The sequence below is a fragment of the Anolis carolinensis genome, chromosome 2 (assembly GCF_035594765.1).
Source record: "Anolis carolinensis isolate JA03-04 chromosome 2, rAnoCar3.1.pri, whole genome shotgun sequence".
In the NCBI taxonomy this organism is placed as follows: domain Eukaryota; kingdom Metazoa; phylum Chordata; class Lepidosauria; order Squamata; family Dactyloidae; genus Anolis; species Anolis carolinensis.
In genome coordinates, this window is record NC_085842.1 from 287,772,420 (window position 1) to 287,797,475 (window position 25,056).

Below are 25,056 nucleotides of genomic sequence, written 5' to 3' on the forward strand. Positions count from 1 at the left end.
CAAAGCATAGCTAAGGTGGGAGCGCCTCATCCTAGAACTGAAGCTTCTAGGAAGAGTAAAAGTAGCTAGCCAATGATCTAAAGAAGCTTCGTCTACCACAGTGATGGCCAACCTATGACACGCGTGTCAGCACTGACACACCTGGCCATTTTTGCTGACACTGCTGCATGCAGATTGATTGGATGACTATGTATTTTGTGGCCAAATTTGGTGTGATTTGGTCCAGTGGGTTTGTTGTTTACTCCATGGGAATTATGCACATTACATATTTTTTATTTTATTTTTTTAATATATATATATATATATATATATATAATATGTCATTATATTATTACTAGTATATTATTATATTATTTATTATTCATGACTACATTGAAACTAGAATAGAGAGAAATCAGCATGGAAAGTGCATGAGGTACCATAGATTGTTGTACATGGAAATAAGGGTAGTAAATAGTTTTTGATTTATTAAATACGGTTATATATTATAATTATATATTTTTGTTATTTAAACTACATATTGTGAAATTATTTTTTTTTCTCAAAGTGACACACCACCCAAATCATGCTAGGTTTTTTTTGGTGAATTTGGACACACCAAAGCCCATCATTGGTCTACCATGTTCCATAATGGATGTTGGATGCTGAACTCAATTTCTGTGACGAAGCTAGATATTACTTGGCATCTCAGAAATAGTTTCATAAACTTCCCACATTTCCTAAACTTGAAAACCATACTTGTAGTGTCATTTTTGTACACATGAGCTATACAAAATACGGCAAATCAAGACAAAGACGGAGTTTGCTTTAGCAACATAAACACCTACCATCATTTCTGCCAGTGGAACAGATGCAATCACAACTTTGTTATCTTGGCGACTCTGAATCTCCTGAATGCTGCCCCTTCTCTGTGCAAGGTCAGCAAGGACTGCACCAAGGTGGTCTTCCCCCACTGTTACTTCCATGTTCATGAGAGGCTCCAACACTTGTTTATCAGCTTTCTTTAAAGCCTAATGAGCCAAATTTCAAAAAGCACCAGATTTAAAAGGAATGAAGATGGATAGGTAAACAAACAGAAACAAAATAACCTGTAAATTACAACCTTGCTTTTGGGGACCTTTAAAAGGAAAATACTCTCTAAAGTAAGTAAAACAACTTCTACAATACACAATGAGTCCTAAGTGTCTGCTGAGATTTGATTCCAATTGGCCTTAAAAAGACTGAAAGATTATTTCATTCTTAATACCTTTTGCATACAGCGAGAAGCACAAGCAGAAACCATTGTCGGTGATGCATCAACATTTGTGGCCACTGCATGTACTGTCACTATTACATCTTGAACTGGGAACCCCAGAAGTGGCCCTAAAATGCAAAACATGAATTACATTAGCATGCCAATACAGATAAACTTTCAATAAAAGGTGTGACTTTAGGGATTTCAAGCACAGCTAAATCGCTTCATTCTGAATGAAACTCGTTAAGGCAGGTAATGTACACACAAATGAACAAAACAAAACTCCCTTTCATCAGCCAAAGACTATTGCAGAAGAAAACCTATTAAAATCAGATTTTATATATTGTGGCTTTTAGAAAGAAAATTTTGAAACAATACTCAAGAAAGTTCCCGTGACAAAGTGGGGGTGGGGGTGGGAGCAAACAGCTTCAGACGTTTGATTTAGAAAAATGATACATAAACTATAATGCTCAGGTTTTTTGAGAGAAGGAATCCAGACATAGTGGATTATTACCCCCCCCCCCCCCCCCCGACACTGCTTAGATTCAGTTTATCTTTTTTGCTTGTGCCCAAAACAAAACCTTTCTATACAGCTCCGCCATATCCTGTTACTACGTTCCACTTTTCTCTTTTTTCTTTTATTGCTTAAATAATTCCTTATTTTCCTACATTTCCCCCCTGTTTTAACATCAGAACAGTTCTCTCAATTCTGCACATAGGTTTCCAGTCTGTTTTGTGGCAACAGTGTAAAACAAAGGAGGATGGAATGCTGCCCGTGCGATTGTACTTTGTTATTGTGTGACATCAAGTCATTTTAGACTTACATGACCATAATTCTATTACGAGATTTTCTTTTTTGGCAAGATTTGTTCAGAAGGGTTACTATTGCCTCCCTCTGAGCCTGAAACCATGACCTTGTTTAACTTATTTCTCCAGAGCCTTAGTTGAACCAATCAAATCATTACATCATGGCTGATGCCTAATTCTATACATATAAAATGCCTTTCTTTAACTTCCTACTGTTAAGAATTCACAAGAAATATTTTCACAAAACCCTTTTTTTAAAAAAACAATTTTAATACATTCAAAATGTAACTTGGAGTGGCACTTTTACCTTGAAGACAAGAGTTAATAATTCCAGTGTCTATAGCTTCACGAAGCTCTGGCAGAAGTGAATCAGAGATGCTTTCAGCATATTCAATCACTGGTGCTGTTGCTGGCACTTCCCCCTCCCATGGTCTCGCTCCTAGTTCTATGGTCACTTGGTGTCGTTTTTCTCCTATGGTCCTGTCCAGTGTGTCTGGGATAAAATGAAACACCATACGTCATGCTAAACTGAAGAAAACTATTTTTAAAGTGTTATTAGTTCGAATGCAATCTGTTGCAAGATCACACTTGTTACTTTACCTACAGCCCAAATCGACTTTTGGATCGTTTCTCGGTAAGCTATCTGAAGAGGACCAAGATAGGTCTCAAGTCCATATTCACGTTTGATTCGATCATGAATAATCTCAATATGCAATTCACCCATTCCACAAAGAATAGTCTGTCAAATATATAAAAGGTGCCATAAGCAATTACGTTAAAAGCACAGGGTACAACATTATTATTTCCCTAAGTTTCTTACTTTATTTAATCTTCCCTAGCACAACAGTAACTGGAAATAGGGAATATATATTACCTGGATTTAAAATTAAGTAAATATAGGAGTATTTCATTACCTCAAAAAGAATATAAAAAGTATTAACTCTCATCCAGACAGGATAACCCTAGCATTCTAAATTATCCTGTCTGGATGAGAGTGCCCAATTCACAAAGAACTATGTTTAGAAGATGGGCAGATTACGACACTGTTACCCGAAGAGTTGTAAACAAAGGCTCCAAGTTTTGGCCACCTTTTACATGCTTGTTGACAAACAAACAAAATGAATGAAAAAAATCCCCCTACTGAATTCTTGTTCATTATTTGATTGACTGATTGGTTGCAAACAATAGAGAATAGCTACTCAAACCAAACTGTACCCCATGTCAACATATGTTTTCTGCTCTGGATATTTCAGAGTTGTTTCAATGGCAATAGTTGGGGTTCATAATTAGAATGTGTGGTTGTGACAGGAGTGGACAACTACAGAAAAGTAGAGGGAAACATTAACCCTCCAGAAGATGTTGACAAATGTTTGTTTTGATCCCTAGGAATCTGGGGAGGGGGAGGGGGCACTCCAAATACGACAAAAATCATTTTGGGGCACAAAAATTGCCCTTTGGGACTTCATGTGGTCCATGGGCCACATTTTGCTCAACTCTGGACTAAAATTGCATTTGCTTCTAAGATCACATTACAAATCAAAACTACTTTTAAACTGATTTAGGAACGGTGCCTTCCCCTGCAGAACCAGAAAGCTATACAGTTTCTTAAGCCAATTCAATCCACAAATATAGAATGAATGAGAATTCAATAGTTGTTGCGTTTACTATCATTAAAACCGTGATGAATGGAGTATAAACTATTGATAAAAGTTCTCTAAAGGACACAGTAGACTTTACCTGCCCAGTGTCAGCATCTATCCTGACTTTCAGACTTGGATCCTCCCGCTGCAGAGAAGATAGGGCGTTATCCAGATCTATGATAAAATATTGACCATGTTAGATCACAATAGGCTGTTGTGGAGACTCTACAGTAGATGCAACTATCTGGAAATGAAGAGAGGAGGAAAAAGTGGCCTTCCAAAGTCATCAATAAACTGTTATTCCTGCCCCCCAAAAGGTTAAATACTGGAACAAGGTATACTACCAAACCTTTAACACTACAGCTAAAACTGCTTTGCAGAACCAACTTGCTAGTCCCCGTCTGCTATTTAATTCTGACTTCCAAGCAAAGACACAGATCATGCAAACCAAGCAGTTCAAAAATTAAGGACAAAATTAGGATCAGAAGGCAAAGAAAAACTAAAGACTATAGCCAACATGCTATATTGCAGTTACAGATGCAGTTACAGATGCTTTGTATTCAGTTATACTACATATTCATGATCATGAAACTATTCCCGTAATTATAAATGTCCAGCCAATATCGCCTTAAACTCCAGGGAGCCGGTTCAAGTGATGGAGGGTCAATCTGTTGGTGATCAGAGCTCAAAAGGATAATGTTTCTGGCCCCTTCCCACCAGTGATGGGGGCTGCAACAATCAGGAGGACCCCTGTGGGAATTCCTTGTCGAACTACAGATCACTGGTGGGAAAGGACAGGAAATGTCAACATGCTGTGCCCTGCTCACCAGAAGAGATTTCCATCACTCAGAGCAGACTGCTATGGTAGACTTGAAGCGTTGGGGTTGGAGTTAGACATTTATAACTCAGAGTACATCTGTACTGTAGAATTAATGCCACCACTTTAACCGCTATGGCTCAATGGTATAGAATCCTAGGATTTGGAGTTTGGCGAGGTACCTGCACTTTTTGGCAGAGAAGGCTAAATACTACAACTCCCATGATTCCTTAGTTGAGTCATGGCAGTTAAAGTGGAGTCAAGATGCATTAATTCTACAGTGTTGTTTCATCCTAAAATTGGCTTAAAGTATGTAAGTGGCTTTTGAAACTTCCTCAAGCCTGTTCCAAAAAAACTTTTTTTGCCATAAAAAACAGAGTTACTGCTGATCATAATCAATATTGGGTATATGCAGCTAATTCACTGGATTTTTAAAATTCTTCCTCTAGAAAATGAAGAAAGCATTTTGCAGTCCTTAGTTTGAAAGTGTTAAGTTATCAAAGTACATTCACTATAACCTCCACATGTTGAAACTGGTTTTCAGTCCCCCAGTTAAAACAGTGGGTGTTCTCTCCAGTCTTCTTTTTACTACACTGTGCTTGATATCAAAGATAAAACTCAACTTCTTCAGGACAGTGAATTGCCTAAAAACACAAGACCCACTGTTTCAGTAACTGTTTCGCACCTGGTTGCGTGGCCATGGAAGGTGGCTCTATGGTGCAGAAAAAGACCGGCTCTGGAACCTCGATGCCAGCCAAGAGAAGGTTCTGCGCTTCTCCACCTCGGCCGTGCGGTGACCCCACATTCCTTCCCGCCTGACGAGCTGCAGCCACTGCAGAAGCTTTTGATGAAACAATGGTGTCTCCAGTGGCACTCTATCATACGACAACAAGCAACACAATGCATTGTTAACATATAATTGGTTTGCTTTCATTCCTTTATAATGATGAAAAGTAATTACTGAAGGTTGTCTTTTCTCAGTTCAAAGGGAAAACCATTGGGGATGACAGTAATTACAGCAAAGTTCTTTGTTTGCAGACAAGTTCTAATAGTTTTTCTTTGCCAGTATTAAAAAATTAGAAGTGAAACAAAACCCCTTTGATGATTTGTATTTACGACAAAAGTAAATCTCAAATGGTGCTTTCACTATAATTAGAGAGGAATTTTTTGACAGATAACATTTTTAAAATGCCACTAAGTCAATAAAATTACTTGTTGTTCTTCACTGCTATCAAGTCAAATGGCTTATGGCAACTTTATGAAATAGTTCAAAGTCATCTTATCTTTAATAGCCTTGCTCAGGTCTTACAGACTCAGGGCCATGGCTTTCTTGATTGAGTCTATTCATCCGAAACAGATCTTCCTCTTTTCCTGCTGTGTTCTACCTTACCAATTGTCACTGTCTTTTCTAGGGACTCATGTCTTTACATGATATAGCCAAGTAAGACAGTCTATTTAGTCATTTTGACTTCTAGGGAGAGTTCAGACCTGATTTGCTCTACGACCTATCTATATGTTGATGTTTTTTAACAGTTCACGGTATCTATGGAATTCTTTTTCAGCACCTTTCAAATGAGTTGTTTTCCATCTATCAACATTTTCACTGTCTATAGTTTTCACAACCATAATGGAAATGGAAACAAAGATGGCATAGACAATTGTAACTTTAGTGTTCAGTAATATATCTTTACACTTCAGAATCTTGTCTTGTTCCTTCATAGCTGCCTTTCTTGACTCCAATATCCATTCTGATTAATTTCTAAGCCATAGTATGGACAACCTTAAACTATTTCAGTTTTACCACTGTGGAAAGGTAGTATTATTGGTGATGATGAAATTACTAAATGCTGCCAAATTACCACAAAGAGGAATGAGAATCAACCAGCAACATGCTAAATACCTGAAATTAATTTTGATGCAATTCTAAATAAATTCACTTCTTTTATTTACCTGTTTCAACCCAACAGTCAGGACAATGTTGCCAGCTGTTGCTGAAGAGATTTCTATTTGCTGATCAGCGAATGGCAGAAGCAAGCGGCTCATTCTCTCTCTGTAACAGATAGCTTAGAAATTAATCCCATAAAGGAATCTAAACTCTAACTTCAGTAATGTCTCCTCATGTGCAATTTTTTTTTACTCACGTGCAATTTTTGTTGATATTATAGACAGCCGACTGAGGCTTCATTTTTCCAGAGTAAATCCGCAAAAAGACTAGCGGACCACGCTGCTTGTCATGAAGTACTTTAAATGCCAGAGCACACAAATCATCTTTATACCATTCCCTGGGGAAGAAAACAAACTGACTTCGCATTAGGACAGCATGTTATATTTAGCATGGCATTCAATATTCAAGCAATGTAAATGCTTAAGATGCTGTTCGCTGGGTAATGAATATACAATTAATTCTTTAGGCTCAATAAATCAACCAATTTAGTAGAAAAAATTGGGGACACAATCTCTCTAGCCGTAGAGAGGACTGAACATAAGGCTTACTGGGATCATCAGCAGTGAACCAGTTCTTATTTACTTATTTATTTTCATGTTTACCCCTGCCTTTATCTCTCTTGGTATCCCAGTCTATTTCTGTTCTAAATTGTTAATCAATTGTTTTGGTTATTGCTTTTTTATTTTGAAAGAATGTCATGTCGAAGACTGAGCAAGCATGTTTTCTGCTACTTTGGAGACTAGGATATAGAGCAATGGATTCAAAGTTCAAGAAAAGAGATTCCACCTAACTATTAGGAAGAATTTTCTGATGGTAAGATCTGAAACAGCAGAACATGATATATTGGAGTGTGATACTCTCTTTCTCTGGAGATTTTTAAGAGGCTAGAGGGCCATCTACCAGAAGTGCCCTTACTGTGTATTCCTGAATGACGGGATTGGACACAATGACCCTTCTGGTCTCTTTCAACTCTGATTCTAATCTGCACTTAAATAAATAAAATATTATCTTACTCACAGAAAATCGTAGCTGCATTCATCTGGGGCAGGCAGATATCTGGTGACTGCATCCAATAATGGCTGAACACCTTTATTTTTCAATGCACTTCCACAAAGCACAGGAACTGCTTTCTGGGCCAGGGTTACTCTTCGTATAGCAGAATGAAGCTGCAAAAGATCCACATTTTTAACAACTGAGCAAATAGACCAACCAGCTTGATGTAAGGATTTATATAGATCAACCATTAACCTTGAGTTGTATTCTCTTCTGGTCATATTGTGAGTCCATTTCTTTAAAAAGGCAGATTTTTAAAATCACATGCACAGAGATATACAGTCCATCCCCTAATCAGCAGAGAATTGAGAATCATGCTTCTACCTTGTATCCAGTATTTGATGTATATAGAACACTCTCAACATTGATCATGAGGAAAGTTGTGTTCTCAATCTGTCATCTATATACAGTAGAGTCTCACTTATCCAAGCTAAACGGGCTGGCAGAAGCTTGGATAAGCGAATATCTTGGAAATAAGGAGGGATTAAGGAAAAGCTTATTAAACATCAAATTAGGTTATGATTTTACAAATTAAGCACCAAAACATCATGTTTTACAACAAATTTGACAGAAAAAGCAGTTCAATACGCAGTAATGTTATGTTGCAATTACTGTATTTACGAATTTAGCACCAAAATATGACGATATATTGAAAACATTGACTACAAAAATGGCTTGGATAATCCAGAAACTTGGATAAGCGAGGCTTGGATAAGTGAGACTCTACTGCAGGGGTCCCCAAACTTTTTAAACAGGGGGCCAGTTTACGATCCTTCGGACCATTGGAGGGCCGGACTATAGTTGGCTACCGAACAATAATAATAATAATAATAATAATAATAATAATAACAATAACAATAGACATTGACAAAATTACAATCTGCCAACTGCAAAAGGCCACCCTGCTGGGATCTGCACGCATCATCCGAAAATACATCACACAGTCCTAGACACTTGGGAAGTGTTCGACTTGTGGTTTTGTGAAACGAAATCCAGCATATCTATCTTGTTTGCTGTGTCATACAACGTTGTTGTGTCAATAATAATAACAACAATAATAATAAATAAGAGGGTTGGAAGAGGCCCTTTGGGCCATCGAGTCCAATCCCCCTTTGCCTTTGTGCACCGAAAGCACAAGCAAAGCACCCCTGACAGATGGCCACCCAGAATCAATGATAATAAATAATAATAATAATAATAATAATAATAATAATAATAAAGAGGGTTGGAAGAGACCTCTTGGGCCATTTAGTCCAAACCCCTTCTGCCTCTGTGCACCATAAGCACAAGCAAAGCATCCCTGACAGATGGCCACCCAGAATCAATGATAATAATAATAATAATAATAATAATAATAATAATAATAATAATAAGGGTTGTAAGAGAAGAAGGGACCTCTTGGGTCATTTAGCCCAACCCCTTTCTGGCCTTGTGCCGTGGGGGCCGGATAAATGGCTTCGATGGGCCGCATCCGGCCCCCGGGCCTTAGTTTGGGGATCCCTGCTCTACTGTATATAAAAATGTAATGTTCGTTTTACTATGGAGTAAACAACAAAACCACTGAACCCAATCACACCAAATTTGGCCACAAAATACATAGTCATCCAAAATATGTCTTTCAATCAAAAAAACCTAGAAAAAATAAAGACCAAACAACAAAATGAAGACAAAATAAAACCTCCATTGCTTACCATGCTAGCACAGAGCCCCCCCCCCCCCCGAACTGAAACAACGACATTACCCAGAGGACCTTGCACCTGTGGGCGGAGCCTAACCCTACTTCCTCAAAACGTTGCCATGGTGGACGGGGCTTGCAGCTGGCAACTGTTGACAGCCGCTCCTTCCCTTTCCTCAGCCCCTTTCCCCCTCAGAAGAGACAGCATGCCCGGAGAGAAATACAGCTGTACTATTACTGTAAGAGACTGTTCTCAGGAGAGAGAGCAGCTGGTATTTACATAGCTGTCATGTCTCTTTTCAACTTTCTCTTCTATAGGTAAACAGACCCAGCACTTTAAGATGCTCCTCAGAGGGATTATTCATCCCTTTAAGATGCCCTCTTTCTCTGGACATCTCCTGAGATGACACCTCAGTCATTATTATTACTATTATTATTCTTCTCATTATTATTCAGGGAGGAAACAGCCAGGCTTTGAAACTACAAGGCCATTCAATGCTAATTGCCCTCTTTCTCTGCATACCCTCCACTTCAGAGTCATTATTATTATTATTATTATTATTATTATTATTATTATTATTATTATTGAGTTGCTGTGAACCATGAAAATGAGTTCACACTGAGCATTACAAAACTCTACAATCAGGACAGTAAATAAAGAACACTCTGAAAACGGGAGAATTCCATACAGGAAACAATCAGAGCCAGCTAATACCTTCCAACAAAAAATTCCCCCAGGAAGGTATCAGCCAGGCTTTCAAATTACAAGGCCATTCAATGCTAATTGCCCTCTTTCTCTGCACACCCTCCACCTCAGAGTCATCATCATCATCATCATCATCATTATTATTATTATTATTATTATTATTGAGTTGCTGTGAACCATGAAAATGTACAAAACCAGCCACCCAGAATTACAAAATTCTACAACCAGGACAGTAAATAAAGAACAACACTCTGAAAATAGGAGAATTCCAGACAGGAAACAATCAAGGCCAGTCTTTGAAGCAGCGATACTACTCTGTACTACTGAAGCTGACTAACCAAAGATTCGCTTAGATAGAAAGCAGCCAGGCTTTGAAGCAGTGAGGCTATTCATTGCAATTCTAGCAGCCCAAAAAACTATTCCCCTAGAACGCAAATACCTAGGCTTCCTAGCAGCAACCCTATTCCATTGCATTCCAGCTCACCAAACAAGGATTCCCATAAGAAAATGGTCAGACTTTGAAGCTGCAAGGCTATTCACTGCTATTCCACCTGGCCAACAAATGATTCCCATAAGCCACAGCAATGCTGGCCGGGCACAGCTAGTACATATATAAAACAACCAAGTAATGTTTTATTACTCATATTGATCCAATGATGTACTTTTATATGACAAATAAATTGTTCTCCATGTTTATTTTTGTACATTTTAATGGTCGCAAGATACCTTCAGACTGTAAGTCATTATTATTATTGCCTTTCCAGACAACAGTATTTAACCATTCAGAAAACTAAGAGCTTTTCTGAATGCTTTTTTTTCTGTCTTTGACTTCATGGTTGTACTACTGTTCTTTATTTTTTCATTCCTTCTATTGCTCTGCAGTCATTTTTCTTTTTTATTGGTTTTATACACTCTGTTTATAATTTTTGTTTTAATGTTTGAAGATGTTTTGAACAGATTAATTTCAAATTTAAAACAAACTGGGCAACCTGTAGTTCTCTAGCTGGTAATGAGCCTTCTAACACTAACCATTTGTCCAAATGAAAAGAGCTGATGGGAAATGGTATCCAAGAACAACTGTAGGAATACAGATGTCCCAATGCCTGGTTTCCTGCTATATTGTACACAGAGCAGGCAAAGCCTTGAACTGGAAGCCAACTTTTCTCCTTTGCTCCACTCAGATGGTTACAAAGTTAGTATGTCACAACAGGCCTCAGAGTTTGCTTTAAATAATAGCCCCTACTTTGTAGAAACTCTACTTGCCAAAATCCCACTCCTGGCTACCTTTTGAAGTAGTGGTAGCTATCAGTTAAATAACCACAATCTGGTACGGATAACATACCATGCACCACTGATTTGCAACAGTTTTGCATTCATCCTTGGTCCAAAAAGGCAACGTATCAGTATTTGAGCATATAAATAAGTTGATACTAATGAAAACTCCTCTTAAGTGCTTGCTGTCATTGCTGCTATTTTCCCCATCACTGAAACTAAGTCCACAATTTAATTTGGCATGCTACTTATCACTTCTACTCACCATTCTTTTTTTTTTCATCACGAATATAGTGGAAAAATCATTTCAGATACAAGTAGAACTAAATATTTTATATTATTCAATTAATATAATATATAACCCAAACCACATACCTCATCAGCAGGTAATGAATCAAAATTCTCACTGAAATCCCCAAGGACTAATTCAGCAAATTCATCATCCAGATCTGCAACCTTGTAAGAGAACATATGCCTGTTGTTATATATTCTGAATAACTCTGCTCAGATAGCCAATTATCAATTAAAAGAGAATTTAGCCATTAAAAGATAATAGCTAGAACAAGTTATTTATCATTCTAAATCATCAGCAAAGTGAAAAATGTAATTTCCTGTACTTGCTTTTTGAAAGCAAATTAACTTTTGGCTTACCTCTTAGACTTATGGGAATCAGGCATAATGAGAATTAAGACAAAATAACACATATAGACTATAGCTGGAAAACAACTACAGTTCAACTATTGTGCCACACACAATAGTTTAAAAAAGCATGAGGCAGAATAGAACTAAGCACACTAACCTACCCCAGCTTGGTACCTTCCTAATTTGAAACTCTGAGCTCTCTGATGGGAGAGCAGAATAATATATATTAGGCTTGTGCATGGCTCTGGTTTTTTTTGGGTTTTTTTTTAAGTATTCAGCTGGTTCAGAGGCCCGTTATGGCATGGGCTCATCAACTGTTGAAAGCCGGCTGCTTTTGGTTTCTTTCAGTTACACGTGGAGTGCAGGGAAGGAGGCAGCCGCTAGAAAGGAAACGATCCCAGAAAGGGTGATTTATTAAGCCCTTGCCTTAAACCCAGGTCTCTTCTAAAAAGGATCGCAGGAAGGTTGGTTATGTAAGCCTTTGCCTTAGACCTGGGTGTCCTCTAAAGAGAGAAGGGAAAGGGTCTCAAGAAGGGTTTCTCAAGCCCATACCTTAAACCAGGGTCTCTTCTAAAGAAAAAAGGGAAAGGATTGCAGGAAGGGAGGGTTTCTTAAGCCCTTACCTTAAATCTGGGTCTCCTCTAAAGAGAGAAGAGAAAGGATCACAGGAAGGATGTTTCTTAAGCCCTTGCCTTAAACCTAGGTTGCTTTTCCAGATTAAAAATGGATTTCTATCCTCCCAAATTTGGGAGGCTCACGAAAAATGGATTGGGGTCCCCACTGAAATCTGGGACACCAAAATGAATCAAGGTTTACCTGGATTGCACAAGCATAATATAAATACAAAATCAGTATTTTTTTAAAAACCACAAGCTGCCCTAAGGAATACTGAACATTGCTGACAATGTAAGATGGCTGTGATGTTTGATAAGAATTCCAATATAAATCTATTTGCAGAAATAAAGAACACACAATACCTGCTCACTCCAGGAAATATGCATATACAGTAGAGTCTCACTTATCCAACATAAACGGGCTGGCAAAACGTTGGATAAGCGAATATGTTGGATAATAAAGGAGGGATTAAGGAAAAGCCTATTACACATCAAATTAGGTTATGATTTTACAAATTAAGCACCAAAACATCATGTTATACAACAAATTTGACAGAAAAAGTAGTTCAATACACAGCAATGCTATGTAGTAATTACTGTATTTACGAATTTAGCACCAAAATATCATGATGTATTGAAAACATTGACTACAAAAATGCATTGGATAATCCAGAATGTTGGATAAACGAGTGTTGGATAAGTGAGACTCTACTGTATATATATCTCAACATTTTAATTCCAAAAACAGCCACATCTCCTGGCCTATGCTGGGTTTGTTTACAAGCATACAAAATGTGAACATTTTATTTTGTTGTACCACAGTTCTTAGAAACCTACAACCAGTATGGGCACTGGGCACAGATAATGATTAGAGCAGTGGTTCTCAACCTGTGGGTCCCCAGGTGTTTTGGCCTTCAACTCCCAGAAATCCTAACAGCTGGTAAACTGGCTAGGATTTCCAGGAGTTTTAGGCCAAAACACCCAGAGGCCCACAGGTTGAGAACTACTGGATTAGAGCAATGTCTTATGCTGCAAAACAATTTATCTGTCCACTTAATCTCACTAAGCAGAAAAAAATATGTAACTACTACTAAATAATGAAACAGCTTGAAAAAAACGTTTATGGTGAGGCGGCTTCTGACAAACTTGAATTCCAAGTAGTTTCAGCAAAAAAACAGTAATCTGTCTTCAAAAAAGATTGCAAGGCAGAGGATTATCAAACATTAAGACAGGAGGTGGGGGAGGGTGGAAGAGAGCAAGGGTAAGTGCATCCATATACCTTACTGCCCTATGTAAAGGCATCTTATGTATAAAGGCATGGCAATGGAAAAGAAAGGCAGAAGAAAGCCTCCCTCCCTCAACAGCCTCAAAGGAGACTCTTCAGCATGGTTGGCATTTACTAAAGGTGACTCTGTCAAATTTCCAGCAATCCCATATTCCCCATAGGCCCCTGTGCCAGAGCTCATCCCATTCCTGAGGGTCTTATGTACATTGAAAGAACCCTTTTACAGGAGTGTAAGAGACTAACAAGGGGCTGCAAATGCACCTTCCACCCATCCCTCATGTTGCTGTTTTTCAAATTTCAACATCCAATGTTTTCATATATTTACTTCAGAACTTTACTTGTTCTATTAAGGCATTCCTTGCATCAGTGGCATTCCTTAACAGCTCAGGGTCATTAATTTCTTTCAAGGATTTCAGCTCAAAGATCTTCCCATCATTCAAATCCGTTGTAGATTTCCAAACAATCTGATGTTGGGTAACCACATCAACTATTCCCCTAAAGGTCTTTTCTTCTCCAACTGGCAACTGTATATGAGTGGAAAAAAATATCCAGTAGATAAGACAGAGTACTTTCAAGCAACCATCAAACTTCAATATGCATCATTAATCAAAGCAATTACTAAAACAAGTGTCTTAACATTTGTAATGTTGATAGCTTTGTGAATATATGTGTATAAATATAAACAAATTACCTGTACAAGCAGGGGTTTAGCCTTCAGTTTTTGCTTGATGCTCTCAACTGCAAGGGTAAAACTTAAGAAAAAATATTAATCATTCAGTGTGAAAAAATATTTGCTTATCTTCAAGCATCTTATCTTTCCCTCTAACCTTTTCTGCCTCCAAGTCTCAGATAGACATGACATTAACAATTAGAAAAAACGCCATGGCCAAAACACCTGCACATGTTTTATACTAATGATATTTTTCCTCAATGTATTGTCACCTTATTTGTGACTGCTGACTATAATTCTTTGTTTCTTTTCTAGAAAAGTGCTATGGACCTCATGGTCCAGCATTGGTCCACAAACAACTACTTTGAGTACTGCAGTCTTAAATGACCTACATATATTATGTGTCATGCAGGTAACCAACCCCTGATAATAAATGAACAGAGGGGGCTTCTAGTAGTACAGAAATCTGGTTTTCAAGCAGCAGGGGTTGTCTGATATATAATAACTAAATGTACTTGGATGCAAGGTATATAACAAGCATTTTAAAGCCTATGTCCAACTCAATTGAAAGTCCCAACTAGGGGAACCCAATGAAGCAACAGGATTTCTACAGCAAGTTCGAGTAACAGAAGTAGCTGAAAGCTATGATAGGATGTAAACATATTCTTCCAGTTACACATTTTAACAATAACCAGGCCTAGGTATTCTGAGCTCTATGTGTTAATTAACTACTCAGCAATTGATTCGGTGTATCCACTCTGGTGAACTACCAATTGGATTTAGGCCTATATAACTTAACAAAACTTTTGAAAACAACCTTGCAAATATCCACAGAAGTTGCAAGCTCGCAATATTCTAGTTTGCTTGTTTACATTTGCACACTTCAGTCATTTCTAGCACCTACGGATGAATCAAATAGTTTTTGATCACCAGGAGGCAATTTAGTTCTTACTCCAAACAAGTAGAAAGCGGGCATTTTCAAGCTTTGTTTCATTTATCAAATATTAGCATTCATATTTCATTAAATTACAACCCCCTTAGGTAATTCTAAATCATCTTCCAGGGTCCCATAACAAAGCAGCCTTTCTTTGGTGTGGTGTAGAAGTTCGACCACCTTAGTACCTTGCTCCATTTTTGTCCATTTTGTTCAAAAAACATATCCGTGGTACGTGGTGTTTGTCTGCCTGTCTCCATACTGTCAACGATTGTGCCTACACAAAGAGGAAAAGCACTTTTTAGGTAAATTATTGGCTTCTGTCACTTAAAACTACTGAAATGCTTCTTTAGCTTACATGATATACAAGATACAAAACTGGCTATAGTTTCTAATCAGAAGGTTTGCAATAAAGCAGATGAGTACAGAAAATCAACGAGTAACTCAAGTCAGAGTTACGGATAAGGAATGGATAAGGAATAAAGAGAGGTGGCAGGTGAAAAACAGATACACTGATACAGATACGGCTCGGGCTGTGGCGCAGGCTGGAGAGCAGCTGCAATGAATCACTGCAATGAATCACTCTGACCAGGAGGTCATGAGTTCGAGGCCCGCTCGGAGCCATGTTTGTCTTGTCTTTGTTCTATGTTTTAAAAAAGGCATTGAATGTTTGCCTATATGTGTAATGTGATCCGCCCTGAGTCCCCTTCGGGGTGAGAAGGGCGGAATATAAATGCTGTAAAAAAATAAATAATAAATAAATAAAAGAGCATGATCAAGGTGCTGGAGCTTTAGAGAAAGGGCTTAAGAATTTTGATAGTCTTAAAGTTAGAATGAAGGTAAGCAAATGGCAGAAAAAACAGAACTCTTCATTATGAACACAGAATGGGAAAAGAGATTTTACAAATACGTATTTCAGGTAATGAAAAGATTTTGAAATTTACAAAGGAAAAACATATGCATTACATCATTGCTGAATAATTCCAAAAGACTTCTATCTTGTCTCTTCTCCCCTTCAATAACATCACACAGATATACACACCCTATTTATTTATCAAATAAGATCAAGAATACATTAATACAAAGCAAAGTCATTACTCACTGCATCCTAATTATTACCTCCACACCAGCTGAAGCATCAAACACAGCCACTGCCCCATCCAGTACTCTTAAAGAACGTTCCACCTCCACTGTAAAGTCCACATGACCTAAAAGCCCAGTTCACATAGAAAGGTTACAAAAGCTGTACACTTTGAACATTTTAACTGGAATGGTAACATGTCTTTATTTAATAACTTTCTACTGGTTTCTCATTCATATGCTGTCTGCCTAAAAACTACAACACCAAATGAATCAAATTTGGAACCCAAGAACAAGCAATGTTGTTTGAAAACATCAAATGACAGGGCAGTTACATTATGAAATGCATTTTTGATTATAGATAGATCATATCTACCACCAAAGGTGATGATCATCAGGGGAATTATGTCCACATTTTCAGTAGCATCTGAGCTTATTCTGTTACATTTTTAAAAATCTTATCACACTTTTATCAGAATTATAATGAACACTTAAAGGAATATACCTGGTGTGTCTATTAGGTTAATTCTGTGGCCCTTCCAGTCAAAGGTTACTGCAGCTGATTGAATGGTGATGCCACGTTCTCGCTCTTGGGCCATGAAGTCTGTTACAGTATCTCCATCGTCAACATCTGTTTAACAAAAAGAATATATACATTTTCAGATAAACAACTTTTTAAAAAATTACTAGGAAACAAACACTTGTGGCTATCCAGACTTCAGTGGACTGTAATACCTCTGACCATTCATTGTGCTAGCAAGGAATGATGGGATTTGCAGTCCAGCACTTAGAAGGCCACACATTTCCCACCACTCATATAAAACACCAGTCTTCTTTGGATGACTGCAACTAGAAATCCCATGCTTATAATTGAAACAAGGTGATTAGGCTAAACAAATGGTGCACATACAAAAGAACTGTGGAGGAAGTGGAACAAATACCACTGAGCTGTGCTGTAGAAAAAGTACAACAGAGACAAATAATGAAAGGAATAGGGACTGGGAAAAACATATTAAGTATTAGTTTATGATGGTCTTCATAAGGATGAGAGAAATGGCTAGAACAGCAATGAATGGAGACGGGTGATAATAACAATTAGAAAGTGAGGCTGGTCCTGGCTCTGTGAAGATGAAGGAGGAACTCATCCCAGCTACTGAAAACCAGTAGAAATAAGGGATCAAAAGACAAAAGAATGCAAAGATGGCCTTGTAAAATGATACTGAACCTGAGACACTGGGCAGGATCTTAAAATTGCTAATGTTTTCTAAGATGATAAAACAGACTTTGAATCATCTCAGAATTTGCTATCTATTCAAATTAATATTCACACATAGTGCCTCTGGGTGCATCTATTCTACACTGTAGAATTAAGGCAGATTGACACTCCTTTAACTGTCATGGCTCAATGCTATGGGATCCTGGGAATTGTAGTTTTACAAGGCCTTTAGTTTTCCATGCCAAAGACAGCTGGTGTCTCCTCAAATTATAAATCCCAGCATGACATAGTACTGAGACATGGTAGTGAAAGTGGTGTCAAACTGCATTCATTCTACAGTATAGTTGCACCTGCTCTCATTATCTTTCTTATACACTCACACAGCACTAACCTCCAAGAGTTCTTATATAGCCAGAATAATACAGCATCCTCTCTGTGGTAGTTGTTTTTCCTGCATCTATGTGAGCCATGATGCCAATGTTGCGGATTCTGTATGAAAGAAACAAATATTTAATTTGGCATCTAGGTATTTGTTAGCACAGATGTAATCATTTTGTAAATAACATAAAGAGAACTACTCTGCTCCTCTCTATACAAGCTAAACATTCAACTATGTTCTGTATAGACCTTGAAAACACATCACTGCTCATAATTATGAAATAATCTAAGAACAAGTCATACAACATCCAAATTCTAGTCAAGGCCACAGCATAATAATTAGTAACTCACGATTATCATAAAGTTACAAGCGGTTAACAGGAGCAAAAATTTACAATACATTCCTATAGTGAGAAGTAGACAGAAGGCTGATCTGCATCTGCAGTAATTGGTTATCAATTCTAACTCTCAAATATTTAACAATAGCAGCAACCAAAAATCTCTCATTGTCCCCTAAATTTTAATTTGGAGATAAATAAAAGTTTGGATAAATAGCAGGGATTTTTGTATGGAAGGACAAATACAGATTCTAGAGCTGAGAAGGCTTTAATTTTGAATAGATATTATACTAGATTCCAGTTGATGGGTTTGATCTTTTAACAAAAAACAAACAACTATCCTGAGATCTGCTCTTCCTCAAAATAAATGATGATAAATGAAAAAATTGTATAGTACATGATATGGTCTACCTAAAACCTTCCTTTCTCTGCCTCTCCCCGTATCATATATTACAAATATTGAAGGCTGATGATCAGTTAATAAAGTTTGATTAGGAGTTCTTAATAAGTAGCTTATGTAGATTTCTTAATTGTCATCAGCAACTACTTAAACTGACTTAATTTCTAATTTCAATTTTGTTCACTCTGTATTAACACAGTTGCCCCCCAAATTTGCGGGTTTAACTTTTGAGATTTTGATTACACTATGTAACAAAATTTGCAAAATTTTCTGTTGCTGGTTTGAAAATATTATTTCCTGTTTAATTGCACTTTGAAAGTAGTTTTACTCCAGAAACTTTGTTTTTGTGACTGCCACAAACTATGTTGAATTGGTTGAAAATATAGCAAAATGTGCTGCAGGATGTCCCGCAGAAACATGTTTTTTGTAGTTTAATAAGCATTTTCCATGTTTTTTATGATAGAACCAATGAGGAAATGACATTTATAACCAAGAAACAAAAATCATGTTACATAGTGTTATTTGCAGATTTGATTAATACATTTCCCTCTAGGTCCTCTAGCATGGTTTTATGATCAATTTGTGGTGGACGTTGACCACAGAGTCATCTTAGAGGACCTAGAGATTCCTAGAGAGGTTTTTTTTTTAAAAGCACTTTTTAAATTCTCAATTTTTCCATTTTCACTGGGATTCTGTGCTTCTAACCCTCATGACCTATATTTCTACCCCACGGCAGATATAAAAGTCTGAGTTATAAAAGCTTAACAATGGGACAGCTCACAGATAATTTCTACAATCTTACAAAGTAGCAATTACTTACTTAGACAGTGGTGGATTGATTATAGACCGTAAAGATTTTAATTCATCTGTAGCAAAGAAAAATGGCCAGAACAGAAATTTGCATTATTTGCCAAAGAACAGAAATTATCTTCTTTCACAGCACACATAGCTCCCAACTGTGATCCCCAAGCACAAGAGTCCACTACTGAATGTATAGCTTCCCCCCGTTTTCAGGCTCCATCAGTGAAACCACTTGTTCAGAAGGGTTTAGAAGAGATCCCTAGATTTATCCTTCCCCAAAGTATGACTAACACAGCAAGATCCGACAGTAGTAATCAGTATTGGTGCCAGGACTCTACACATCTGGAAAGCAAGAAGAATGTTTCTTCCTTCTGCCAAAATCACACATGTGTTTTTGGTAGAGACAAAAGAAAATACATTATAAAAGCCTCCAACAGAATAAACAGCAAGTGTTTTGAAAATTCCTCAGAAGTCAGACATATTACAAGTGAGCTTGTTTCTTATAGAATCCCAGCAACAATTAAACATAAAAGAAAATGGGAATGGCTGAAAGAAGAAAACTCGTAACAACTTTAAGACTGATTTATTTCAGCATGAGCTTTTGTGGATATTAATTCACTTCGGCAAACATACCGAATATAATATTAGCACCCCCAAGTATTTAAAAACCCAGTAACTACTATGTTAAGTCAGTTCTTTAGGTATTTAATATTGGTAAACACTATACTATACACAACAATGTACAGTTGTGCATACACTATACTATGTGAATGTAGTTACATATCTCAACTATAAATCTGAAGAAGTGGCTGAATATACAGAAATGTTCATTTAGAAATAAATCAGTTGGTCTCAAAGGCTCTACTAGATAACTTCTTCCCATCACCAACATCAACACATAAAAGTCTAAGGAGCCTCAGAGAAACTGCCCAATGCATTTGTGTTTAATGTGTTTAAAAGGATTAAATATCCCATATATAGCCCTCCCGAAGTTTTGGGACTACAGTTCCCAGAATTTTTCACCATCAACATTGTTGAATAGTGCCACGAGAGATCAACATCTGAAAAGTTGTGTGATCCCTACCTCTAGTTTAAAGTGTTCGATTTTAACATCTTTGTTAGATTGTATAAATATTGTATAAATATTTTAAATTATTGTGAAGATTACAATAAAAGGCACTATTTCATTATCAGAAGTAATTGTTGTTTCCATGACGGGACATGGGTGGGGAATGGTTTTCCTCCTTCAACCCCATAAAATGAAATATCCTTCTCTCTCTGGCGCCTCCTAGTGGCCTCTGTCCGGATAATGGAACAGCTCACAATAAAAAAGATACTACGGTATTTTTAATGTATTTTCCATTGTTAATATATAATTCCATAAACTTTTTATTTTATCAACCCCAGTTACAAAATACCCAGGATCTATCTCCAGACATATAACAATGACCATACATTGTCATGAGACCATACGATTCAGAAATATATTCTCCTTGGTTTGAAAACATGGGTGAGGATGGACAATAAAAATATTAAGAGCTATTGCAAAAAGGTTACCTGCTGGAAAACTGTAATTTCTTTGAAGATTCAAACTGCCTTTAACACATTTTACTGCTACAAGTCTGACTTTTCTGCAGTACATACACTTTGTAGAGAAAAAACATACAATCAGCAGTCAGAAAAATATTGGTCATTTATCAAAGATAATTCTAGAACATTTAGTATTGCATTATAGAATAATGAGAAATATTTTAAAAGATGTTACTATTGTTATTATTTCTTTCCCACCTTTCTCCAAGGCTCAAAACAGAGTACAACACATAATTAAAATACATAATATAAAACCATTTTTAACACACACATTTATAACATATAAACATAAGATTGAAGCACAAGTAAGTAAGTAAGTAAGTAAGTAAAAGTTTATTTGTATACCGCCCTCTCTCCCAAAAGGGACTCAGGGCGGTTTCTAATATAAAATCAGCATAAAACATTGTACAATAAAACACTGAAAACACTATAAAACGCTATAAGAATTAGAAACGAAAACAAAACATAACAATTGACTAAAACAATCACATAAGCAGAAGGAATATAATCACTCAAATAACATGAATCCGCAAAGAAAGAGGGGAAAAAAAGACCACTGGGATGGAGGAGAGGATGGCCTGGAGGGACCACTAGAACTAAAATGCAATGTGATATTCTAAGATGCTTTGGGGCAGAGGAAACAAGCCATTAAAATACTTTATATTTATAAATATATTTCCAAATTGTGATATATATGTGATGGGTTCTGACATATAAACCACGGGCACTAAGGATGCATCTACACTGTAGAAGAAATGCGGTTTAACACCACTTTAGCTGCCATGGCTCAATGCTATGGAATCCTGGAAGTTGTAGTTTCCTGAGACACCAGAGAAGCCTGAAGATCTTATGAACTACAATTCCTTTGATTTCATAGCATTGAGCCTGGTCAGCTAAAGTGGTGTCAAATTGCATTAATTTTACAGTGTTGAGAAGCACCTAATGATTTTAACCAGTACCAAGCCTACCTTAACCCACCCAATATATTGAAACTCCCAAGGAATTAATACGCCACATATGACTCAATGCAGTTTTTTTAAAAAATCTTCATGCATAAGAATTATTATTATATTTATTTATACCCCGCTTTATCACTGGCGTCCCCAGTACACAGCAGGTTGAACTGCTGAGCTGCTGAACTTGCTGACTGAAAGGTCAGCGGTTTGAATCCAGGGAGTGGAGTGAGCTCCCACTGTTAGCCCCAGTTTCTGCCAACCTAGCAGTTCAAAAACATGCAAATATAAGTAGATCAATAGGTACCACTCCAGCGGGAAGGTAACGGTGCTCCATATAGTCATGCCGCTACATGACCTTGGAGGTGTCTACAAACAACTCCGACTCTTTGGCTTAGAAATGGATATGTCAGGGGAAAACCTTGACCTTTACCTTTATCTCTCCCGAAGGGAATGCAAAGCAGCTTAACATAAAAACATTAGCACAGCATTTAAAATATACAAATATATGGATACGAAAACAAATTTAAATATAAATAGTATTAAAAGATTCAGTTAAAACCATTCAAACATATTTGATGCAATGTGTTTCGAAGGCTTTCATGGCCAGAATCACTGGGTTGCTGTGAGTTTTCTGGACTGTATGGCCATGTTCAAGTAGCCTTCTCTCCTGACATCTATGGCAGGCATCCTCAGAGGTTGTGAGGTATATTGGAAACTAGGCAAGGGAAGTTTATATATCTATGGAATCATATATTTGAGAACACAGAAATGTTGGCCCATTCTAACAACCACGTCAGACTATACAGAGAAGCCACTGAAACCCACAAGCATGTGGACAATTTCAACAGAAAGGAGAAAACCATGAAAATGAACAAAATCTGGTTACCAGTATTTTTTAAAAAATTCTAAAATCAAGACAGTAAATAAATTCCTCAGAAAACAGGGGAATTCCAAACTTGAAACAATCAAGGCCAGCGAACACCTCCCAACCTTAAGAAATGAGGCCACAAAGTGGAGTCCACAACATGCAAGTGTGGAGAAGAGCAGACCACAGATCTCCTATTACAATGCAGTCTGAGCCCTGCACAATGGAGGACCTTCTTATAGCAACACCAGAGGCACTCCAAGTGGCCAGCAACTTTTTTTTCCTTTCGTGTCAGGAGTGACTTGAGAAACTGCAAGTCGCTTCTGGTGTGAGAGAATTGGCTGCCTGCAAGGACTTTTCCCAGGGTATGTCTGGATGTTTTGATGTTTTTACCATCCTTGTGGGAGGCTTCTCTCATGTCCCCACATGAGGAGCTGGAGCTGATAAAGGGAGCTCATCCGTGCTCTCCCCGGGTTGGTTTCAAACCGGCAACATTCAGGTCAGCAACTCAACCTTCAAGTCATCAGTCCTGCCAGCACAAGGGTTTAACCCATTGCGACGCCAGAAAACATTTAGTATAATGTTTTTAGCTTTGTTTGTGTTTTTAAATACATTACAACTGTATCCTTGGTTCACTACTGATACGATAACCAAATAACACCGGCCAACAGTGGATTCCTATAACTTATTAACATAGAACAATAATGTATGTGCATATACACTCTTGTAAAAGTCACAAAAATGTAACACAGATGTTTTCTACAACCCTGCCTGAGAGTAAGTTACTTCAAACTATATTATTAATAAGGAAATTACTTCCATAATTACTTCCATAATAATTTCCTTATTAATAATATAGTTTGAAGTAACTTACTCTCAGGCAGAGCTGTAGAAAACAGATCTGTGTTACATTGTTGTGACTTTTACAAGAGTGTATATGCACATACATTGTTGTTCTATGTTAATAAGTCATAGATATCTGTGCATCACCCACAACAATGGATTCCCCCAGGCAGGAATCAGCCAAACCTTGAAGCTGCAAGGCTTTTCAATGCTAATCAAGGGGATCAATTGCAACATTCACACCTGCCTCAAACAGACAAGAGTTCTTTCTCCCACCCTGGACATTCCACAGATATATAAACCCCACTTTCCTGATTTCCAACAGACCTCACAACCTCTGAGGATGCCTGCCAGAGTTACGGATGAAACGTCAGGAGAGAATGCTTCTGGAACATGGCCATGCGGCCTGGAAAACTCACAGCAACCCATATTTGATGCAAATTCAAAGCTAATTACAGTAGAGTCTCACTTATCCAACGTAAACGGGCTGGCAGAACGTTGGATAAGCGAATATGTTGGATAATAAGGAGGAATTAAGGAAAAGCCTATTAAACATCAAATTTGATTATAATTTTACAAATTAGGCATCAAAACATCATGTTTAACATCAAATTTGACAGAAAAGGTAGTTTAATACACAGTAATGTTTTGTAGTAATTACTGTATTTACGAATTTAGCACCAAAACATCACAATGTATTGAAAACATTGACTACAAAAACATTGACTACTAAAAGGCAGACTGCACTGGATAATCCAGAACGTTGGATAAGCGAATGTTGGATAAGTGAGACTCTACTGTATGTGTGCCATATTTAAAGCCATTTATAAATGAAGAGACTGACCTTGCTATATAAACACACCACATTGAGGGGAGCCAGCACCAGCCTCCTTGTATCCCGCAACATTTTTACAGACCATCCATAAAGAACTGCCACAGAAAAAAGGCTCTCTATACAGTATATATAGCTAATTCACTTAAGGAAATTAAAAGGGCCCTCGTTAGAAGAGAATTACAGTAGAGGTATTCTTTGGCCGTCTAAATATCCGTCTATTGTATAATCCTCCATTTAGCCTCTACTCACTGAGAGGCAAAAGGAAGGTCAGGAAAGAAAAGGCCTGCAAGGCCGGCCGCCTCATGGGAATCGCGTCACTTTCGCCGAGGTGTCACCGTCTTTGTCTTCCCCCTTTCGTTGCCTATCCGTTCCGGAAGTAATTTCATAGACATCCAAGACAATATTCAGTTTAATATTTTGATTCTTGTTCTTCCTCACTTTAACTCTTTCGAAACCAAAG

The 25,056-nt window shown here is 37.5% G+C and overlaps 1 protein-coding gene across 3 annotated transcripts in view; it reads right to left on the reverse strand.

The window, feature by feature from the left end:
- gfm2 (GTP dependent ribosome recycling factor mitochondrial 2) overlaps window positions 1-24,995 on the reverse strand; it is a 26,598-nt gene extending 1,603 nt beyond the window's left edge. Inside the window, exons 1-19 of one of the 3 annotated variants that reach the window (XM_008102964.3) lie at window positions 24,846-24,995; window positions 21,065-21,152; window positions 19,527-19,572; window positions 17,982-18,079; window positions 16,880-17,005; window positions 16,414-16,502; window positions 15,483-15,571; window positions 14,382-14,442; window positions 14,029-14,214; window positions 11,525-11,605; window positions 7,461-7,609; window positions 6,640-6,780; window positions 6,449-6,548; window positions 5,184-5,373; window positions 3,779-3,855; window positions 2,642-2,780; window positions 2,349-2,534; window positions 1,247-1,362; window positions 828-1,010 (exon numbers count right to left, since the gene is read on the reverse strand). In XM_008102964.3, the coding sequence (XP_008101171.2) occupies window positions 828-1,010; window positions 1,247-1,362; window positions 2,349-2,534; window positions 2,642-2,780; window positions 3,779-3,855; window positions 5,184-5,373; window positions 6,449-6,548; window positions 6,640-6,780; window positions 7,461-7,609; window positions 11,525-11,605; window positions 14,029-14,214; window positions 14,382-14,442; window positions 15,483-15,571; window positions 16,414-16,502; window positions 16,880-17,005; window positions 17,982-18,079; window positions 19,527-19,572; window positions 21,065-21,149 (2,142 nt within the window). In that variant the 5' untranslated portion in view covers window positions 21,150-21,152; window positions 24,846-24,995. Of the gene's footprint in view, window positions 1-827; window positions 1,011-1,246; window positions 1,363-2,348; window positions 2,535-2,641; window positions 2,781-3,778; window positions 3,856-5,183; window positions 5,374-6,448; window positions 6,549-6,639; window positions 6,781-7,460; window positions 7,610-11,524; window positions 11,606-14,028; window positions 14,215-14,381; window positions 14,443-15,482; window positions 15,572-16,413; window positions 16,503-16,879; window positions 17,006-17,981; window positions 18,080-19,526; window positions 19,573-21,064; window positions 21,153-24,605 lie in introns of all 3 variants that reach the window. The other 2 variants (XM_008102962.3, XM_062972320.1) reach the window with 2 other exon arrangements.
- Window positions 24,996-25,056: the final 61 nt, after the last annotated feature.